The sequence below is a fragment of the Hippoglossus stenolepis genome, chromosome 2, assembly GCF_022539355.2.
Source record: "Hippoglossus stenolepis isolate QCI-W04-F060 chromosome 2, HSTE1.2, whole genome shotgun sequence".
In the NCBI taxonomy this organism is placed as follows: Eukaryota; Metazoa; Chordata; class Actinopteri; order Pleuronectiformes; family Pleuronectidae; genus Hippoglossus; species Hippoglossus stenolepis.
In genome coordinates this window covers 4850373-4866325 of record NC_061484.1, presented here as the reverse complement: position 1 = coordinate 4866325, position 15953 = coordinate 4850373, and the positions used below count along the sequence as shown (strand labels likewise).

Sequence of the window (15953 nt, the reverse complement as noted above, 5' to 3'; positions counted from 1 at the left end):
ATGTTTGGACAAGCAGCAATTAAGTCAGCTGTTACACCTTCCTGTGAGCCTGTAGACTCCCCAACTGTGCTGTGACTCTGCAGCTCAGTGGGCTTCAGTTTTCCGATTGGCGGGAGGAATGGGACGGTACGGTGGTGCGTGGGTTCGACCCAGCTACTGAATTAGCAAGGCGTCGAAACGAAGCCCGCTCACCATCACACTCCCGAGCAAAATGTCCAGGCTGCTGGCACCTTCTACAGATTAAAGGACCACCACGAAAAGTCTGACCTTGGGAGCGAGGGGCCTGCAGAGAGGCTACTGTCTGGGTGAGCTGGTTAAGCTGCTCCTGTTGACACTTCATAAGGTCCATCAACTCACTCAAACCTGGCCCCGGTGGAGTAACATGAGGGGCGGGTTGAAAGCGACCCTGCACTCCATATTGGAGACCATAAGCTGATGGCAAGGAGGAGCTACGCCCCCTATCACCCCCTGGAAGACCTTCCCTCTCCCACCTAATTGCCTCACCACGAAGCTCCAACAAGGTGACAGTAGGCTGGCGTCTGACTAGTTGCTTGAGTTCCCGGCGAAGGGAGCTGTCAAGAACATGCTCAGTGAACTGATCCCTGAGGAGGACATCTGAATTAGGCATCCCATCAGGTGCACACTGCTTAACCCGTGCCATTGAAGCCATGAGAGCTAAGGAAAACTCTTGCAACGTCTCTCCTTCGAGTTGGCGCCGAGAAAAGAAAGCCTGCTGTAAGGTCACATACGACTGAGCACAACCATATAGCTCCTTTAAGATGGCAAGAACCTGGACTGGGTCTCGCTGCTCCGCACTAGGGCGAAACTTAATCTCCTCCTTTGCCTCTCCCTCCAAATGATCAAACATAAAAAGGGCCTGGTCCACAGCAAAAAGATGACGAGCACGCACACATGCCTGTATCTCCTCTATCTACTCAGCTATTCCTATGCCTGCCTTGCCATTAAACATGGGACACGTAGGGTCTCTAGGAACCACAACCAGTCGCTCTGTGACAGCGGCGGCTACGCTTGCAGTCGGCGCCTGACTAGCTGCAGCAGAGGGAAAGAAAACAGCCCCACCGGGGTCCAACGGAGATGCAGCACGCGCCTGCCGAAGTTGTTCGTTATCTGCCTTAAGCTGTAACACAAGCTCCCTGAGCTGCTGAATCTCCTCCTCCATACTGACAAGGTGAAACGGCACCAAAGCCTGACAAAATGGTACGTGGAATTAAATCAGACTAAACACTGCTGTTCTGGCTTTACACACACACACACACACAGAGAGAGAAGACGCCCATCAATAAATAGTTCAACAAAATAACAGGAGGAAAAAAAAAACTAAAACACGTCTCTGCCCCTTTAACTGTGATATCCTGCCAACAACGCCAGAATGTAGCGAGGTGGGAAAGCGGGGGATAGTGAGAGACTATCCCCCGCTTTCCCACCTCGCTACACAAACATCTCTAATGGGAATACAATTCATGCTTTTGTAACCCACTTGTGGCCAGGTTACGATCTACTAGGTCCGATGAGGAGCTGAGGGACATCGACTGTTGTTAAGAGTGAGTGTTCACATGTGTCCTCAGTTGTTACAGAAGGGTTGTGTCGGGCTGTGCTGTTCTGTATGTAATTTCACTGGGGGTGCAGTATCATGGATATGCCAATGTGAGGCGCTGAAGCGCTAAGTAGGAACGCGAGCTTGTGTCATCCCTGTCAGTGAAGAAGTGTCTGTTCACCTGATGGGCCGGTGCTAAGACAATAAACACAGCCACGGACTAAACGGTTCACCGTGTCCGTCAAGTGTTTTCAACTGGAATAACCATAAATGAAAGTACACACAATACACAAACAATTAAATGCAAAATGTAACTTTACTAACTTAAAGTGGCAGGTGATAATTCACAAGCATTGGGAAAAACATTTGCATGAAAATAAATATTGGGCCCTTTAAAATAAATGAGTCGTTTTACGTCAGTCGTCTTTAAAGTCTGTTTCCTGTGATCAGTCTTGATGTGTTTTGTCAATCCACTGGTTAATGACAGTGACTGTTCCTGTGACACTTCCTTAAAAGAGTGTGCACCCTTTATTAGTGTGTGTCGCAGTCCGGGTGTCTAGCACCCCCCTACCACCACAGGGAACATTCGATGGATCTCTTCTTAGATGGAATCACGTTGGGAGGCTCGCCATCAATAAGAAAGGATCTTCAAAAGTTGTTCTCACTCTGTCCATGAATCCTGACCTGTTTGTACAACAGGAATTTAAGAGTTTGTTTCATCATTTTGTTGCACAACAATCACACTGGAGAGAGAGAGGTTTTTTTGACTCGTGTCATTTCAAGAACCAAACAAGCAGGAGAAACAGCTGAACTCAAAATCTGTGACACTGTCACATTTCCACTTCCTGTTTTCTTCTGTCTTTGAGTCCTGAGCAGTAAACCACACCATTTGGTTAGAATGAGTCACTGTTATGTTGGTGTAAAGAAGATTCTTGTTAAGTTTGTTTCATCATTTTGTTGCACAACAATCATACTAGAGAGAGAGAGGTTTTTTTTTAACTCATGTCACTAGAAATGACTCATGAGTCATGAATAGTTATAGATTCTTTTTGTGGGATTAATGTTTTGTCCTAATACTTGTAGTGTCAAGATGCATAATTTCTCCGAGTGTTTTAAAAGGTTCATTAGTTTTATCACATGTAAGGAACAGACTGATAACTGTCATGTTCTGACATCTCCATCTGTAATGGACAACTTTGTTTCTATCAACAAAAACCACCAAGTATTTCAGTTGGTGTCGCCTTTTATAAATAAATGTTGGGTTAATCAATTGATCTTGTTTTTTCCAAGTCTCCTCTTTTCTACAGAAAGTTCTGGTTGCTGCATTTCATTTCCCTTAATCATTCAGTATACGTTGTTCAGAATATCACATCAAAACAGGGAACCAAGGTTTTGTTAAAGAGGAGTTTAATTTACAGGAATTGACTGTCATGCTGCTATTACATTAAATTACATTGTTCTGGATTTGAGATTATGTTGAATTTCATTTAAAACAATAATGTACAGACTGATGCTTATCGTATACTGTAAATATAAGAAAATACAGCACTTAGTGTGTTTCAGTATGTGGACAGCACTAAACTGTAAATTAAGGTTACAGTACGAAAGCGGTAAATCCCTGTCAACCCTGCTGCCAGCAGTTTACTGAGAAAATGAGAAAATACAGCAATGCACTGTAATTCAATGGATTGTATACAGTAACACACTGTAAAGTTGATTACAGTATGAGTGCATGACTGTTGTTTACAGTGTGGACGCATTAGTGCATCGGCCCAGGACGCTTCTTTACGCATTCCCACCGCGCCCTTTCACACCCCGTCTCATCAGAAAACGTGAAATAGCTACGTTGGTCCACATCTCACAATTTGAGAGGCCAGATTATGAGATTACTACATTTCCCATATTCATGTTTCCCGCCACATCTCACACATCTCCTCTTCCCTTTACATATCATAGCTATGAACCCAAACCCTTCACAGTTGAAGCTTCTCATTGTCTTTGGTACAAACTCCCTAATTCTATATGTCATGAATCCAAAGTCTACCTCCTGTGGGGACACCTTTGTTTCAAATTCAATCCTTATAGTCTCCGTCTCTTTTGTCTCTGCTCCCCTTGTCAGTCTCTCAGCACGTTTCACCATGTACGACATGAAGTGTTGTGAACTCAGTCTGTTGATATCAATCCTCTTTCCGCTCCTTTCCTCTGAAGCAGAAGGAGCAGACACCAACACACGCGGCTGTTAGACCCGCTCCGTCTTCCTGTTTCTGACGCGTCGCTCTTCAGTGCTGCTGCGTTACACCAGCCAATTGCTCCGCCCGGACCGTGTGACACACCAGGCAGACCAAGCCCCCTCGGACCGAGGCTGGAACTCCCCGCGAAATCTACTCATATAAAAGCAGCACTCCGAAGTCTTATCCGCACAGGACATCAGCTGCAGGTCAGTGAGACTCTTAACGAGGGAACACGCGAGCAAAGCGATGGTGGAAGCGACACTGATGGGATCGGTCCCAGAATGTCCCCGTGGTTCGGTCTGTGTCGGAGGCAGCAGCAGGGGACGTTTCATCAGAGGACGACTGAACAACGCTCCTGTGACAGGTGGAGGAATCAGTAAGTGACAGTTTCTGCTCTGTAGCATCTTATTTATTTGCAGTGGACGGAACACAGACTTCTAACATGAATGTCGGTCCCAGGACTTTTCAAACACTCGGTCCCAGCACGTTTCCTCACCGACTTTTGTCCAACTCCTCCCAGGACCTGCAGCCGGCTCTTCAGATCCCTGTACGGGTTCGGTACAATCTGTGCTGCGGACAAAACTCTGGAAAATGGACAAGACTCTGTTGACTTTACTGCTCATTGTCCCACTTGTCTCTGGTGAGTTTATTAATTCATGTTCACACTGACACCACATCTGTCCTGAGAGACATCAGCTCTGTGTGATGTTAACAGGACTAAATGTTCTCTGTGTTTTCTCAGGTGGATTTCATCCCACATGTTCGAATCTGTCATTAACGGTGGAAGAAGGTGAAGACGTTAGTCTTTGGTGTGGACTTGTTCCCTCAGTCAACTTGATGAGTTACACAGTGGAAGTAACAAGAACTGACCTCAGGCAGTTCGTCCTCCTGTATCGAGACAAAAGAGTCCTCCACTATGTCCCGATGGAGCAGTACAGAAACAGAACCACACTGGACCTCAAAGGCCTGATCAGGGGAAACATCTCAGTGCAGATCTCCTCTGTGAAGATGTCTGACAGAGGAGATTACACATGTTTGATCCCCAGACTGAAACCCAGGTGCATCATCACCCTGGATGTTGGTAAGGATCCTGAACTCATGCCTGTTCTTATTCCTCTTGGTGCTCTCCTGGTGGTGGACTTCATCAGACTGAGAAGTGGAAGAAACAGTAAGTGACAGTTTCTGCTCTGTAGCATTTTACTTTCAGTGCATTTACTCCAGTTTTGTTGGAGTTTTTAACAAGTGTCTCAAAACCACTTTCAGGTCTCACAGGGAATTGTGTGACGAGATGCAGAGGACAAAAGGTCAAAGATCCCTTCACTGGTTACCATGCTGAGACCGGGTCGGGTCCAGTCTACATCCAGGACATGGTCCAACCGGATGAAATGAGAGAGACAGGCCCCTGTGAGCTGCGAGCAGAGACTTCCCCTCACTTGGAGCATTAAAGAGAGATTATCTAACTGAAAAGGATTTAAAGAAAACCATATTTGACTTCAGTTGATGACGTCGTAGCGTGCTGTTTGAATCATCGTCCGTGCGTTGTGTCGTTCAGTGAGCGTGAATGTTATTCACGTTCTTTGATATTAATATTTGATGATAGATTACACCTCTAATTCGAAGGATCTAAGAAGTCCCCGCAACTACATTCATACCGAGGCGGGCCCGAGTGCGCATGCGTGAGCGGACCTGTCATCTTGGACGGCTTAGTATGGCGAGTGCACATTTTTACAGTATATATGCCTATTGTGTATTTGATAAATTTGATATGGACTGATGATGATGAACATGAAGATTATTTTTCGTATAACATTAATTACATTTTTATCTTTACTTTTTTCTTATAACTTTGTATTTGTATTTCTGCTATGTAAAGAGTTGTTTGTACATACTGTTAATCTTCATGTGCTCTGTAATAGCGATGAATAAAAACAAATCTGCTGTCTACTTGAATTTTAATTTTTTTATTTTGTATTACTGTATAGAGATGATAGACATACTGTATAAGGCAAGGGCTAAATCAATTATATAATTTATATATAAAATTCAGCAAACAATTCCAGCAGCAAATGGTTTCAGCAGTTCACACAAGGCGTTGGGTTTTTAATTAATGTAGGTACCATACATACAAAACAAATGTGACTACATTCCTAAAATGTAAATTAACAGTAAGCTAAAGAAACAGCAAGATAGTCTTTTCAATTAAACAAATAAAAACAATAGTAATATTACATTATTAATACATACAGTATATATACACTGTATATACAGTGTATACACTGTATATACAGTGTGTATACACAGAAGTTGTGGTGATTGTAAATCCAGTTAGTATCTCTGTAGTACAACATTTTTTTGTATATTACAACTCAATTTTTTGACCTCAAATTACAACAAATAAAACCTTCAGCCTTTTGCTTTTCAGTACCTTCTTCACCGGGTAATACTTCTCTCCTCCAGTGATTGAATGGTTGCTTCTGAAAGAGCAAAACAAGAGTACACTGACTCTCAATCTGACCTCATATATATTCATATTAGCATTGTTGCACAATTTGATAATCAATTGTCATTGAACATCCTAATACTCCTACCAGAGCTATGCATTTAGCACATGCATCATGGAGATCATGGGAACATACTGGAAATGCTAAAACACTGGGTGTCACTCCAGGGCTGCAACAACTAAATCGATTAACAGTCGACTTCCACTCCAACAAAAAACATTAGTGTTTGGGTTCCACAGGGTTCCTTCCTGTGCACTTTTAACTTGACATGATTCCCCTTGGCTTTATCATCAGCAAAAATAACATGATTACGTTGATGACCAGCAACATTTCATCTCATTATCCGCTGATGACCTCAAACCCATTAACTAGTCAGCTGGTTGGAAAGAAATAACCACTAGATGGCAGCAAACCTTATTTGGCTTTAGAACAGGGGAAAAAACAGATCATGCTTATGGGTTTTAAATCATAGACACTAGGGCTGTATGAGATATCTAAAAATTACGGTCATCGCGATATCAACATGGGCGAGGTACATATCACAAAAGACTGCTTGGACTGCGATAAATGGTGTTCAATGTGCCATGTATTCACGCTCTGCATGTCAATATATTTGGCCAATTAGACGGAGCCCTGCTGCCCTAGATAATAAATTAAAGATATTCAGATCATTGTGAGCCGGCTCTGTCAAATTTCGTACTGCCTCCTTAAAAAATTGTGTACAGTGGAAATTGTTAGTAATCACGCTTGTCCCGGGCCAAATTGATGTCTATAAACGGATGATTATATAAAAGAATTGCACAGCTTCTTTAATATAGTCCCAGAATCTGAGGGAAAGGCAACGGCGCACAAACACCGACTCCGCTGCTCACTTTTCTCTCTTTTGTCGCCCTACGACATATGTTTGTGAGTCCAAATCCACTAAAAATATGTGAAAAGATAAAAAAATCTAAAGAGTAAACATGAATGGTGAGCTCAGTTTTATGAATCATATCCATTCACACACTCATATATATATACAAAACAAATTTCAATTTACATAATGTGATGTAATGTCATGACAATTGTAGAAACAAAGATGTATGTATTATGCCCGCCCCCTACTCTGGTTCTGATTGGCTAACCCCTGACCCTAACTTTGAATTCTTTATGTTCTCATACTGTATGTATCTTAGTGTATTCATTTTCTACTTTCACTACCAATGACATTGACTCTGTATAAATCTATGGTATCCATCTGACTTGATACATATATCTGCATTCAATTTGGGCAAGTGTAGACCTAATTCTCCTTGTGAAACACTTTTCATATCAGTCTTCCCTTTGATTTTTAACATTGCTACTCCCTTCCCCTAGACCCCAATGCAGCATGGTCCCTGATTTTCAGGATTACAGTATAGAGTACCTAGTGGGTGCATGTTTTAAGAGGACCCAAATATGAACTACTAAGACGTCACATTATGTTTCTCTTGAGCTCATGGAAATGACCTTCACCTTCCACCTATTGTCACCTGAACCATCTTAACAATCTGCTAGAAAAAGACAAAAGACTTTTGTGCGATGTTCAGGCATGCTAACAAAAGCTTGCCGTGACATTCCCAGAGCCGCAATCTTTATAATATTTAATAATATTTAATATTTAGTGAACCAATCCACTGCATACAAGGTTTTAAAATTGACTGTTGCTGGCCAGTACCCACTTTCAACTAGATCAGCAATGTCCACAGAAAAAGTCTTTGATTGTATCGCCCTGAAATTCAAAGACAAAAAGCAATTATTTCAATGCACAAGCAATCTTAAATGACATTACTGCATACATTGTTTTCCCCAAAAAACATTTAGATTCCTTCCAATCAAATTGACTTGCCTTCCTGTGGAAAGAGTTGTTTTCCCAGTTGAACAATCACAGCAGGGAAGCATGCTTGGTCAAAAAAACAACCATTCTAGGAAGCAAGGGAAAAATAAACAAATTAACATCAACGTTAATCAGCGGAGGTATTCTTTCAGTGTGATATTAACTTGTATTTCACCCAGCGTACTTTGGGGATTTAATAAAAATGTCTATTTAGTATATTATATAAAATGGTGTTTGTGGTATGTAACTTAAAAGTACCTCTTTGATGGTAAGAGAATTTCTCTCCCTCATCTTCCTCGATGTATGTGGATGGTGGCAGTGGCCTAAACCCGGCTTCTGTTTCTCTCCAGGTCTCCTTCTCTTTGGGAGAGGCTGCCCTTCCTGTTCCTCCTCAAGCCAAACAAACTGTTCGGTCCCAGTTTTTGACGTTGCTGAAACTCCTGTAGCTTCACTTGGATCCTCCTTGATTAAAAAACAGAACATACCAATTGTTACTTAAAGGGGACATAGCATGCCCATTTTACCACAAGTTGATATGGTTCCTTGGGGTCTTAATGAAATGTCTGTAACATACTTTGGTCAAAATACCACAAGGATCATATAAACAGCACCCTTTTACCCTGTATAAAACAGCCCTCCACAGAGCGACCTGTTTTGACTGCCTGTTCCTTTAAATGCTAATGAGCCAGCTCCCCCTCCCCTCTCCCCCATGATTTTAAACGATATAAATTACATATTTTATATGATATAAATTATCAAATATGCATCCCATACTTTGTATTCCCTTGTTGTCCTGGAGTTTTAATTTTCCCAATCACATAATTAAATGTCCCCCTCTGCCCATCCACTACAAGCACACAAGCAGACAGACAGAGAGAGAGAAAGAGGTGGGGGGCTATGAAGACCATCATTTACCCCCGAACCCCGACATTCAACGGGTACAACAACAAGCGGAGAAAGCAGAATCGCGGGCTGACCTTATATGTACAGTCTATGGGGCTGACCAGCGGAGAAATGCTCGTCCCGTGTGAACAGCCAGGCGGCTGCGCGCTGGAGCAGGCGCTGCGCTGCCTCGCAGCGGCACTTCCGCGTCGGTGTACCCGGCGTAACTACTGTAACCGGCGGAACTACTGTAACCGCGGAACTACTGTAACCCGGCGGAACTACTGTAACCCGGCATACAGTAGAGCTGAACACTGCGGAAGTCTTCCACACAGCTGGCAGTGTGGAAGACCGCTGCGAGCAGCGCAGCGCCGTTCTCCAGCACGCAGCCGCCTGGCTGTTCACTGGGACGAGCATTTCTCCGCTGGTCAGCCCCATAGACTGTATATATAAGGTCAGCCCGCTTGATTCTCCGCTTGTTGTTGTACCCGTTGAATGTTCGGGGTTCAGTTGCTCTGAACACTGCGGAAGTCCTCCACACTGCTGGCTGCGTGGCGCTGACACAAATTCCAGCTCACGCACGGAGCGGCGGTCGCTCCCGAGCAGCTGCTGCAGCCTCCCAGTCCCAACGATCCAGACAAATGCCACATGTGAGTGAATCGCGGGCTGACCAGCGGAGAAATGCTCGTCCCGTGTGAACAGCCCGGCTGCGTGCTTGGGAACGGCGCTGCACTGCCTCGCAGCCTCCGGTGTAAACCCGGAAGTAACGAGTGTGGGGGGCGGGACGGACGGGGGGTGGGCCAAGACCATGTAGGAGACTTCCAGTGTATTGTTACGACACAATACCCAGGAAGCGCAATCAGTCGCTCAAGCATGACGTTTCTGACTTAGAGGAACTATAACAAAACGCGCAAGTGTTTTTTCCCAGGATTTTGGGTTGGTAGACATGCCAGATACCCACATTAACCTGTAGAAGCACTAACAAAGTGGAATTTGCATGCTATGTCCCCTTTAAAATGTATCGCAACGCCCGAACATCTTGTTTTGAAAACATTATTGTCATATTGCATACTATAAATTAAACCAAATTGATCTGATATTGTGGAGTAATGGTAGACAAATACATCCCTTGTTAATCTAAAGCATTCATAAATCAAAGTTCAATCATAAACCATCCTTAATTTGAAAGACGAAATCAAACTATCACACTCCAAAAATAGGGAAACTCTCAAAACTTAGAATGAATGTATAGTGAAGGCCCCACAATGGGCCTTTCACCCTGCACCCTACACTGTATCGTGTAGAACTATTTTATGGGCTGATTCGTGGTTTCTGTTAGTTTCCTTATACCATTACATTATCTGTTTATGTTTATATTTATATTGTAGCGTCCCTCAATGATGAGCTAAGCGTCTGGAACTGGTCTCACCAACCACGTATTCACATCCCAGGTAACACAGGCTACAATGGGCCGTAGCCTGAGTACAAACAATAGAATATTAGCAAATGAATAGCATCCATTGTCTGTATCGACAGACTCCATTCGCTGTGTCAGCACTCGGACTGTAAACCCAGATCGTTACAATATTTAAAAACTAAACAAAATGAACTACTTACCTGACAGAAGGATTATAACATCGTCGTCTTCCAAGCGCTCCATGTTTATGACGTAGCTTTGTGTTAAATGGACCGGAAAGTTAAAAAAAACTTTACGACAGTCACACGACCGGTCCGCTCACGCATGCGCAATCGGGCCCGCCTCGGTGTGAATGTAGTTGCGGGGACTTCTTAGATCCTTCGAATTAGAGGTGTAATCTATCATCAAATATTAATATCAAAGAACGTGAAATAACATTCACGCTCACTGAACGACGCAACGCACGGACGATGATTCAAACAGCACGCTACGACGTGGTTTACGGCATGGCAGCGTTCACAGCAACCACCATAGCAACGATAAAAACTTTACATTACTACGATTTTTCTGGCGAGATCTGAAAAATATTCGTGATAACTAATAAAATATAGATCGTAAGCATGAACTGGCTGAAGATTGTGGAAGCAAAGAGCATATTTCTCGCTAGAAATGGTGTCAGAATGTATTTTAATGCCCAAACTATATTATAAAATGACATTTTTATCTGAAAATACAAGGAATGTCCGCCATGTTTTCGTTTTCGCAGACGGGAACTTGAGTCACGTGACGTGGGCACAGGCCAATGCAAAACAATGGGCAGAGAAATATTCTCACAATCTGAGAGGCCAAATTGTGAGAATACTACGTTTTTCCAAGTGGACCAACGTAGGTGGTGTACGTTTTCTGATGAGACTGGGTTGGTGTGGGCAAAGCCACTTCCATTTTGTGAGACGTCCTTCTACCTTCTCTAAAACATTGTCCCAATTTTTACTCATGAAGGTTGCATCCCCAAGATAAATGCCCAGATATCTCAGACCTTCTTTATTCCAGGTCAACCCCCCCGGAGGTCTTTAAGCAGAACTGATGAGGCCATGGATGTGGGGCTGATTGATGCTTTTATTTTGGGGGGGTGGGTTTGTCTTAGTCATTCCAGCTGTGCCAGGTGAGGGTGCGTTTAAATCATCTCGTCTCAGTGTGCCAAAAGCAGGTGAAGCCAGGTGAGCTGCAGAGCCAGGAATGTTTCCACACTTGTTTTCTATAGAAATATATAAATTCTTCTGGATCGTGGACGAAATGAATCACGGGGACATTTAGCCACCGTCACGACAGAGGCCTTGCCTGGTTGTTTATTGTCACATTCAGATCGGGTCGGTTTCCTGCTTCTCTTTTTCCCTCATCTTTCCTTCATTTGGGGACGTTTTTATTTCCATCTTCAGACGATGTTGCACAGGAGCTGATCTGCTCAGCGGAGACACTGTGCACGATGCTCATTCATGCACTTGACACATCAGGATCCCGTTCACATTGATGTAAAACTAGAGGAAAGTGATGTGTCAGACCAGCTGTCGTTCTCGTAGCCACCGTCTCTCTCTGGGTCCGAGGCTGAATTGTTCTTTGCTTTTCTGGACCGTGTTTTGATGATATTTAGCTGCAGAGTTGTGGAGGAGCTGATCAGGGATCGTTTATCACTTTCTGTGGATTTCCTCTTCCAGGGAAGTCCGTCTTAAATCTCGACTCTGTTCAGAATCCCTAGTTAGACTTTGCTGCTGGTGGGCCTGTGGAAGAAGCACGACGTGGCCACAGGAGGGCGACGAGCTGTTGGGAACTTGCTCTGCAGTTTGTACAGATTGTAGCTGGTAGCAGCGAACCAAAAAACAGAGGAACACTTAAGTGCCAGATGTTTGAAGTACATGGAGGTTCTTTACTACACTTTTCTTTTAGCTTGACTTTAAAACACTAATGACATATTCAAAGAGACCCAGCAGGAGAAGTGAACACAAAGAAGAGCTCGTTCAGGGCAGACTCTCCGTTCTCTGCCATGCGGCGCCCCCTGCTGGTCTTTGCCTTACACAGATCTGTTGTCACTCTCCGCGGTACCAGTGCTTTTATTCTGATTTTTGTTTTTTGTTCTTAGGGGGAAGATGATGACGTCAAAGTAAATAAGAAACGAGTCTATTTGAAAATGCAATAAATATTGTGTATTTACATAATGGAATATGTTAATCATAGTTCTTGATCTATTTTTATGTTGTAAAAAGGTTGTAATATAGGAAAGAGAGATGGTGAAGAGTTGAACATGTTCCAGTGGCCGAGCTTTGGTCGGATTGAGCAGACTCTCTGGATGTTTGACCACATGAGGGTGAATGAGCTGAACGGACGTGTGAGACTTTGCCAACAAGAATAAACTTTGGGGATCATGTTTCTTTACAAACAACAACATCCAGCCGGCGGGTAAACGAGGGAACCTGGTGGCTGATGGACACGAGAAACACAAACCACAAATGAAACTACACTTCCTGTCCAGCGTGTGCGTTCACCTTGACCCACAGGTGAGGCGTCACGTTTGTCTCCTCAGGTTCGCACCTTGTCTCTACTCTAACAAGAAAAAACCAACCTGTGGTCATTTCATGTTAACCAACCGTTGTTTTTATCATTTGAAATAAATTCAAATAAATGTATTCCTGTCGGGGAAAAGGGCAGCTGATGGTGCGTCTGTTTTTATTCTGCTGGATTCCTCTGTACTGAATCTGTGTCACCTGTAGTAGAACAATCCAGAATCACCACTTTGAGATGTTGTTCCAGACGTGTGAGGTTGTCTGCCCTCTCCAAATGGGTTCTCCCACATTAAGAACAGTTGAAGCAGATAAAACAGTTTATACATGTTCAGAGGAGACAGGGGAAAAGTTAATGGGAATAATGTCAAACTAAATACAATGAAAAATTTGTCTCAATTAGAAAGATGAGAAAGTTCCATTAAATTGTATTTGTATAGTGACAAATCCTAATATACATAATCTCAAGGCTCTTTACTTGAAAGGTCAAGACTTAAAAAATATAGAGAAACACGTTGAAAACAAACTCCTCATTAACTGAAAGAATCAGACTCAGTGGTGACGTCTGCCTGCAGATGGCGCAAGAACTGTACATGAACATGAAAACAAGTAGAATAGAATAAAGAATAAACGTGAGACAGAAGTTCTCTGCTCTACAGATTTTATAATAAGACCAGTGATCCTGGTGTAATGAGATAAAAACATGTAAATCAGTGTCTGTGTCTTTACTGATGCAACATTCAGCAGGTTCTTGTGTTCACGTGTTCTGGCAGCAGGGACTGATATATACATATAGAGATATATAGATATATGTATATATATACTGTGTATACACACAAGCGACTTGGTGACAGTCGGTCACATGAAGAAATATGATTTTATTAAATATTGATATGTTAAAGGGGTGGATACCTCCTCTTACTCCTAAAGGGGACACAAATATATATTTACATGTTTACAAAGATAAATAACTTAAGTGTTGTTTCAGTATCTTTGAAGAACTTAATGAATAAAATAACAATTGTAATGATTATACCAGTGTTCCTTCAAGTGTTGTCCTCTATATAAGCACCATAGTAGAGGAGCAACACCCATAAACTAACCATAAAGCCTGATCAAAGAATCAGATCTGTCATATTCTGCTGTCTGAGAACAGGCCAAGAATTTAATAAAGATTTTATCAGAAATTACTGAGAACATTGAATTGTTCAATATATAAAAACTCTGTCCCAGTCCATGTTCCCTGATCGTTCAAAAACAGCTCTGATGACACATTTGGGACTCACACTGTGTCCCATCAGCCAATCGGTGGACACCCACACACCGAGTATGAAAGGGTTGAGCCTCTCACCATTGAGCGGAGATGGGCTTCCATAGCTATAAACCCAAACCCTTCACAGCTTCTCATTGTCTTTGGTACAAACTCCCTAATTATGTATGTCATGAATCCAAAGTCTCCCTCCTGTGGGGACACCTTGTAGCAGAAAGGAGAAAACTAAAAGGGCAGAATGGCCCTTTACTCCTCAACAGGAAAAGGAGGGGCGAGGGAGGTGATAAGTGGGACACACCTGTGAGCAGGAGAGGAGAGGGGAAATCAAACAAAGGCAGCATGGAGTGGAAGCATGTGAAGTGAGAGGAACTGTAGGAAGGAGATCACAAAAAAGACAAACTAGTTTCTGGAAAATTGCTCCAAGAACCGGCTGGATTTATTTCACAATCGTCCTGGACCATGAGGTACAAAAGCTGATCCCTGGAGCTAGAAGTGGATTTTAAAAACCCATCTAACCTGCTCGGATTGGAACGTGATTCCCTCTGTCCTGGATGAACCAAACAAGCTAAGTCTCCCTATTGAAAGTCTCCTGGCTTCACCGAGTTCCCTTTGCCTCTAGAAACCTCACCCCTCATCTTCCCTCTACCTGGAGATTAAAGGACCGCCATAAAGAAAACACGGTTCCCTCACTTTACCTTTTCATTGGACCCTAACTCCCCTCTCCAACAACCACACATCCTTCTTTACCAATCGAATTATGAACTGAATGGAATATTATATACAAACTGTTTTGTTCCTGAACACTCTCCCCGCACACACACAATCTCACACGTGGAGAGAGAGAGGGAGAGAGAGGGAGAGAGAGGGAGAGAGAGAGAGAGAGAGAGAGAGAGAGGGTAATAAAAATGAATCCAAACAGAGAAAAAAAATCATTATATCTCCTCCCCAAATATAAGGCCTATATGCAAAGTTATGCCCTTGTGGTTTATGTGTGAGAGAGACACACACACACACAGCTGACGTTTCTTTCCTACTATGGTTTAAACATGACTCCACAATTGCAACACTGATCATAACATTATGATCAATGCATTCATCAGCCTGTCCTGCTCTGTCTTATATTATTGGGTTAGTTTATTGGTACAATGTGCGCTTTGACCCGTACATACTGTTCATATTTCATGCCTTCACAGTATAGTCCGGGTCAAAACAATTCCCTCATAATAAGCCTGTATTATGAATTTGGAACTACAGATCTATTTAGACTAAAACCATTTCATGTATTAGATAACATTATTCATAACATTATTATTATCATTATTATTTTAAATGTAAATCAAATGTACTCATCAAAATAACTCCATGAGTTTGAGTAAAAAAGTATTTACTGAAATAAAGTTTCATCACCATGGCAAGCAGCCATTTTAGATTTGAATTTGAAGCTGATTTTGATTGATACTGACATTTCAACAATGCCGTAAAATGGAAGTCAGGATGGATCTGATTGGCTGTTGTCTTTTTGACTGAACACTAAATACTGGACTTCAACTCTGCTCCGCCTCTCTGACCTTCGTCCGAGGTAAGTGATGTATCGCTCTATGGAAGTTTATCCAGCATGCCAACTTATACACACCGGGCTCATAATTTAAGTTTAAAATTAAAATACTGTAACATGATAAGTTAGCTGCGG

The 15953-nt window shown here is 42.7% G+C and overlaps 1 protein-coding gene and 1 long non-coding RNA gene across 3 annotated transcripts; one reads left to right on the top strand and one right to left on the bottom strand.

The window, feature by feature from the left end:
• The first annotated feature begins 1432 nt into the window (after window positions 1-1432).
• Window positions 1433-5608, top strand: LOC118120419 (myelin-oligodendrocyte glycoprotein). 2 transcript variants are annotated; one of them, XM_035175309.2, is made up of 5 exons: window positions 1433-1562; window positions 3764-4162; window positions 4307-4426; window positions 4529-4954; window positions 5050-5608. In XM_035175309.2, exons 2-5 carry the CDS (start codon window positions 4033-4035, stop codon window positions 5229-5231), a joined length of 858 nt encoding a protein of 285 aa, XP_035031200.2. In that variant the 5' UTR covers window positions 1433-1562; window positions 3764-4032; the 3' UTR covers window positions 5232-5608. The 2 variants fall into 2 exon arrangements, with proteins under 2 accessions (XP_035031200.2, XP_035031209.2); XM_035175318.2 differs by having other exon boundaries at window positions 1459-1562; window positions 3767-4162.
• A 2513-nt stretch (window positions 5609-8121) lies between these two features.
• On the bottom strand, window positions 8122-10727 carry LOC118120432. The gene is made up of 3 exons (XR_004698214.2): window positions 10642-10727; window positions 8401-8604; window positions 8122-8230 (listed from the first exon to the last, which is right to left on the bottom strand). It is a non-coding gene; the product is annotated as an uncharacterized LOC118120432 (long non-coding RNA).
• Between the last annotated feature and the right edge of the window lie 5226 nt (window positions 10728-15953).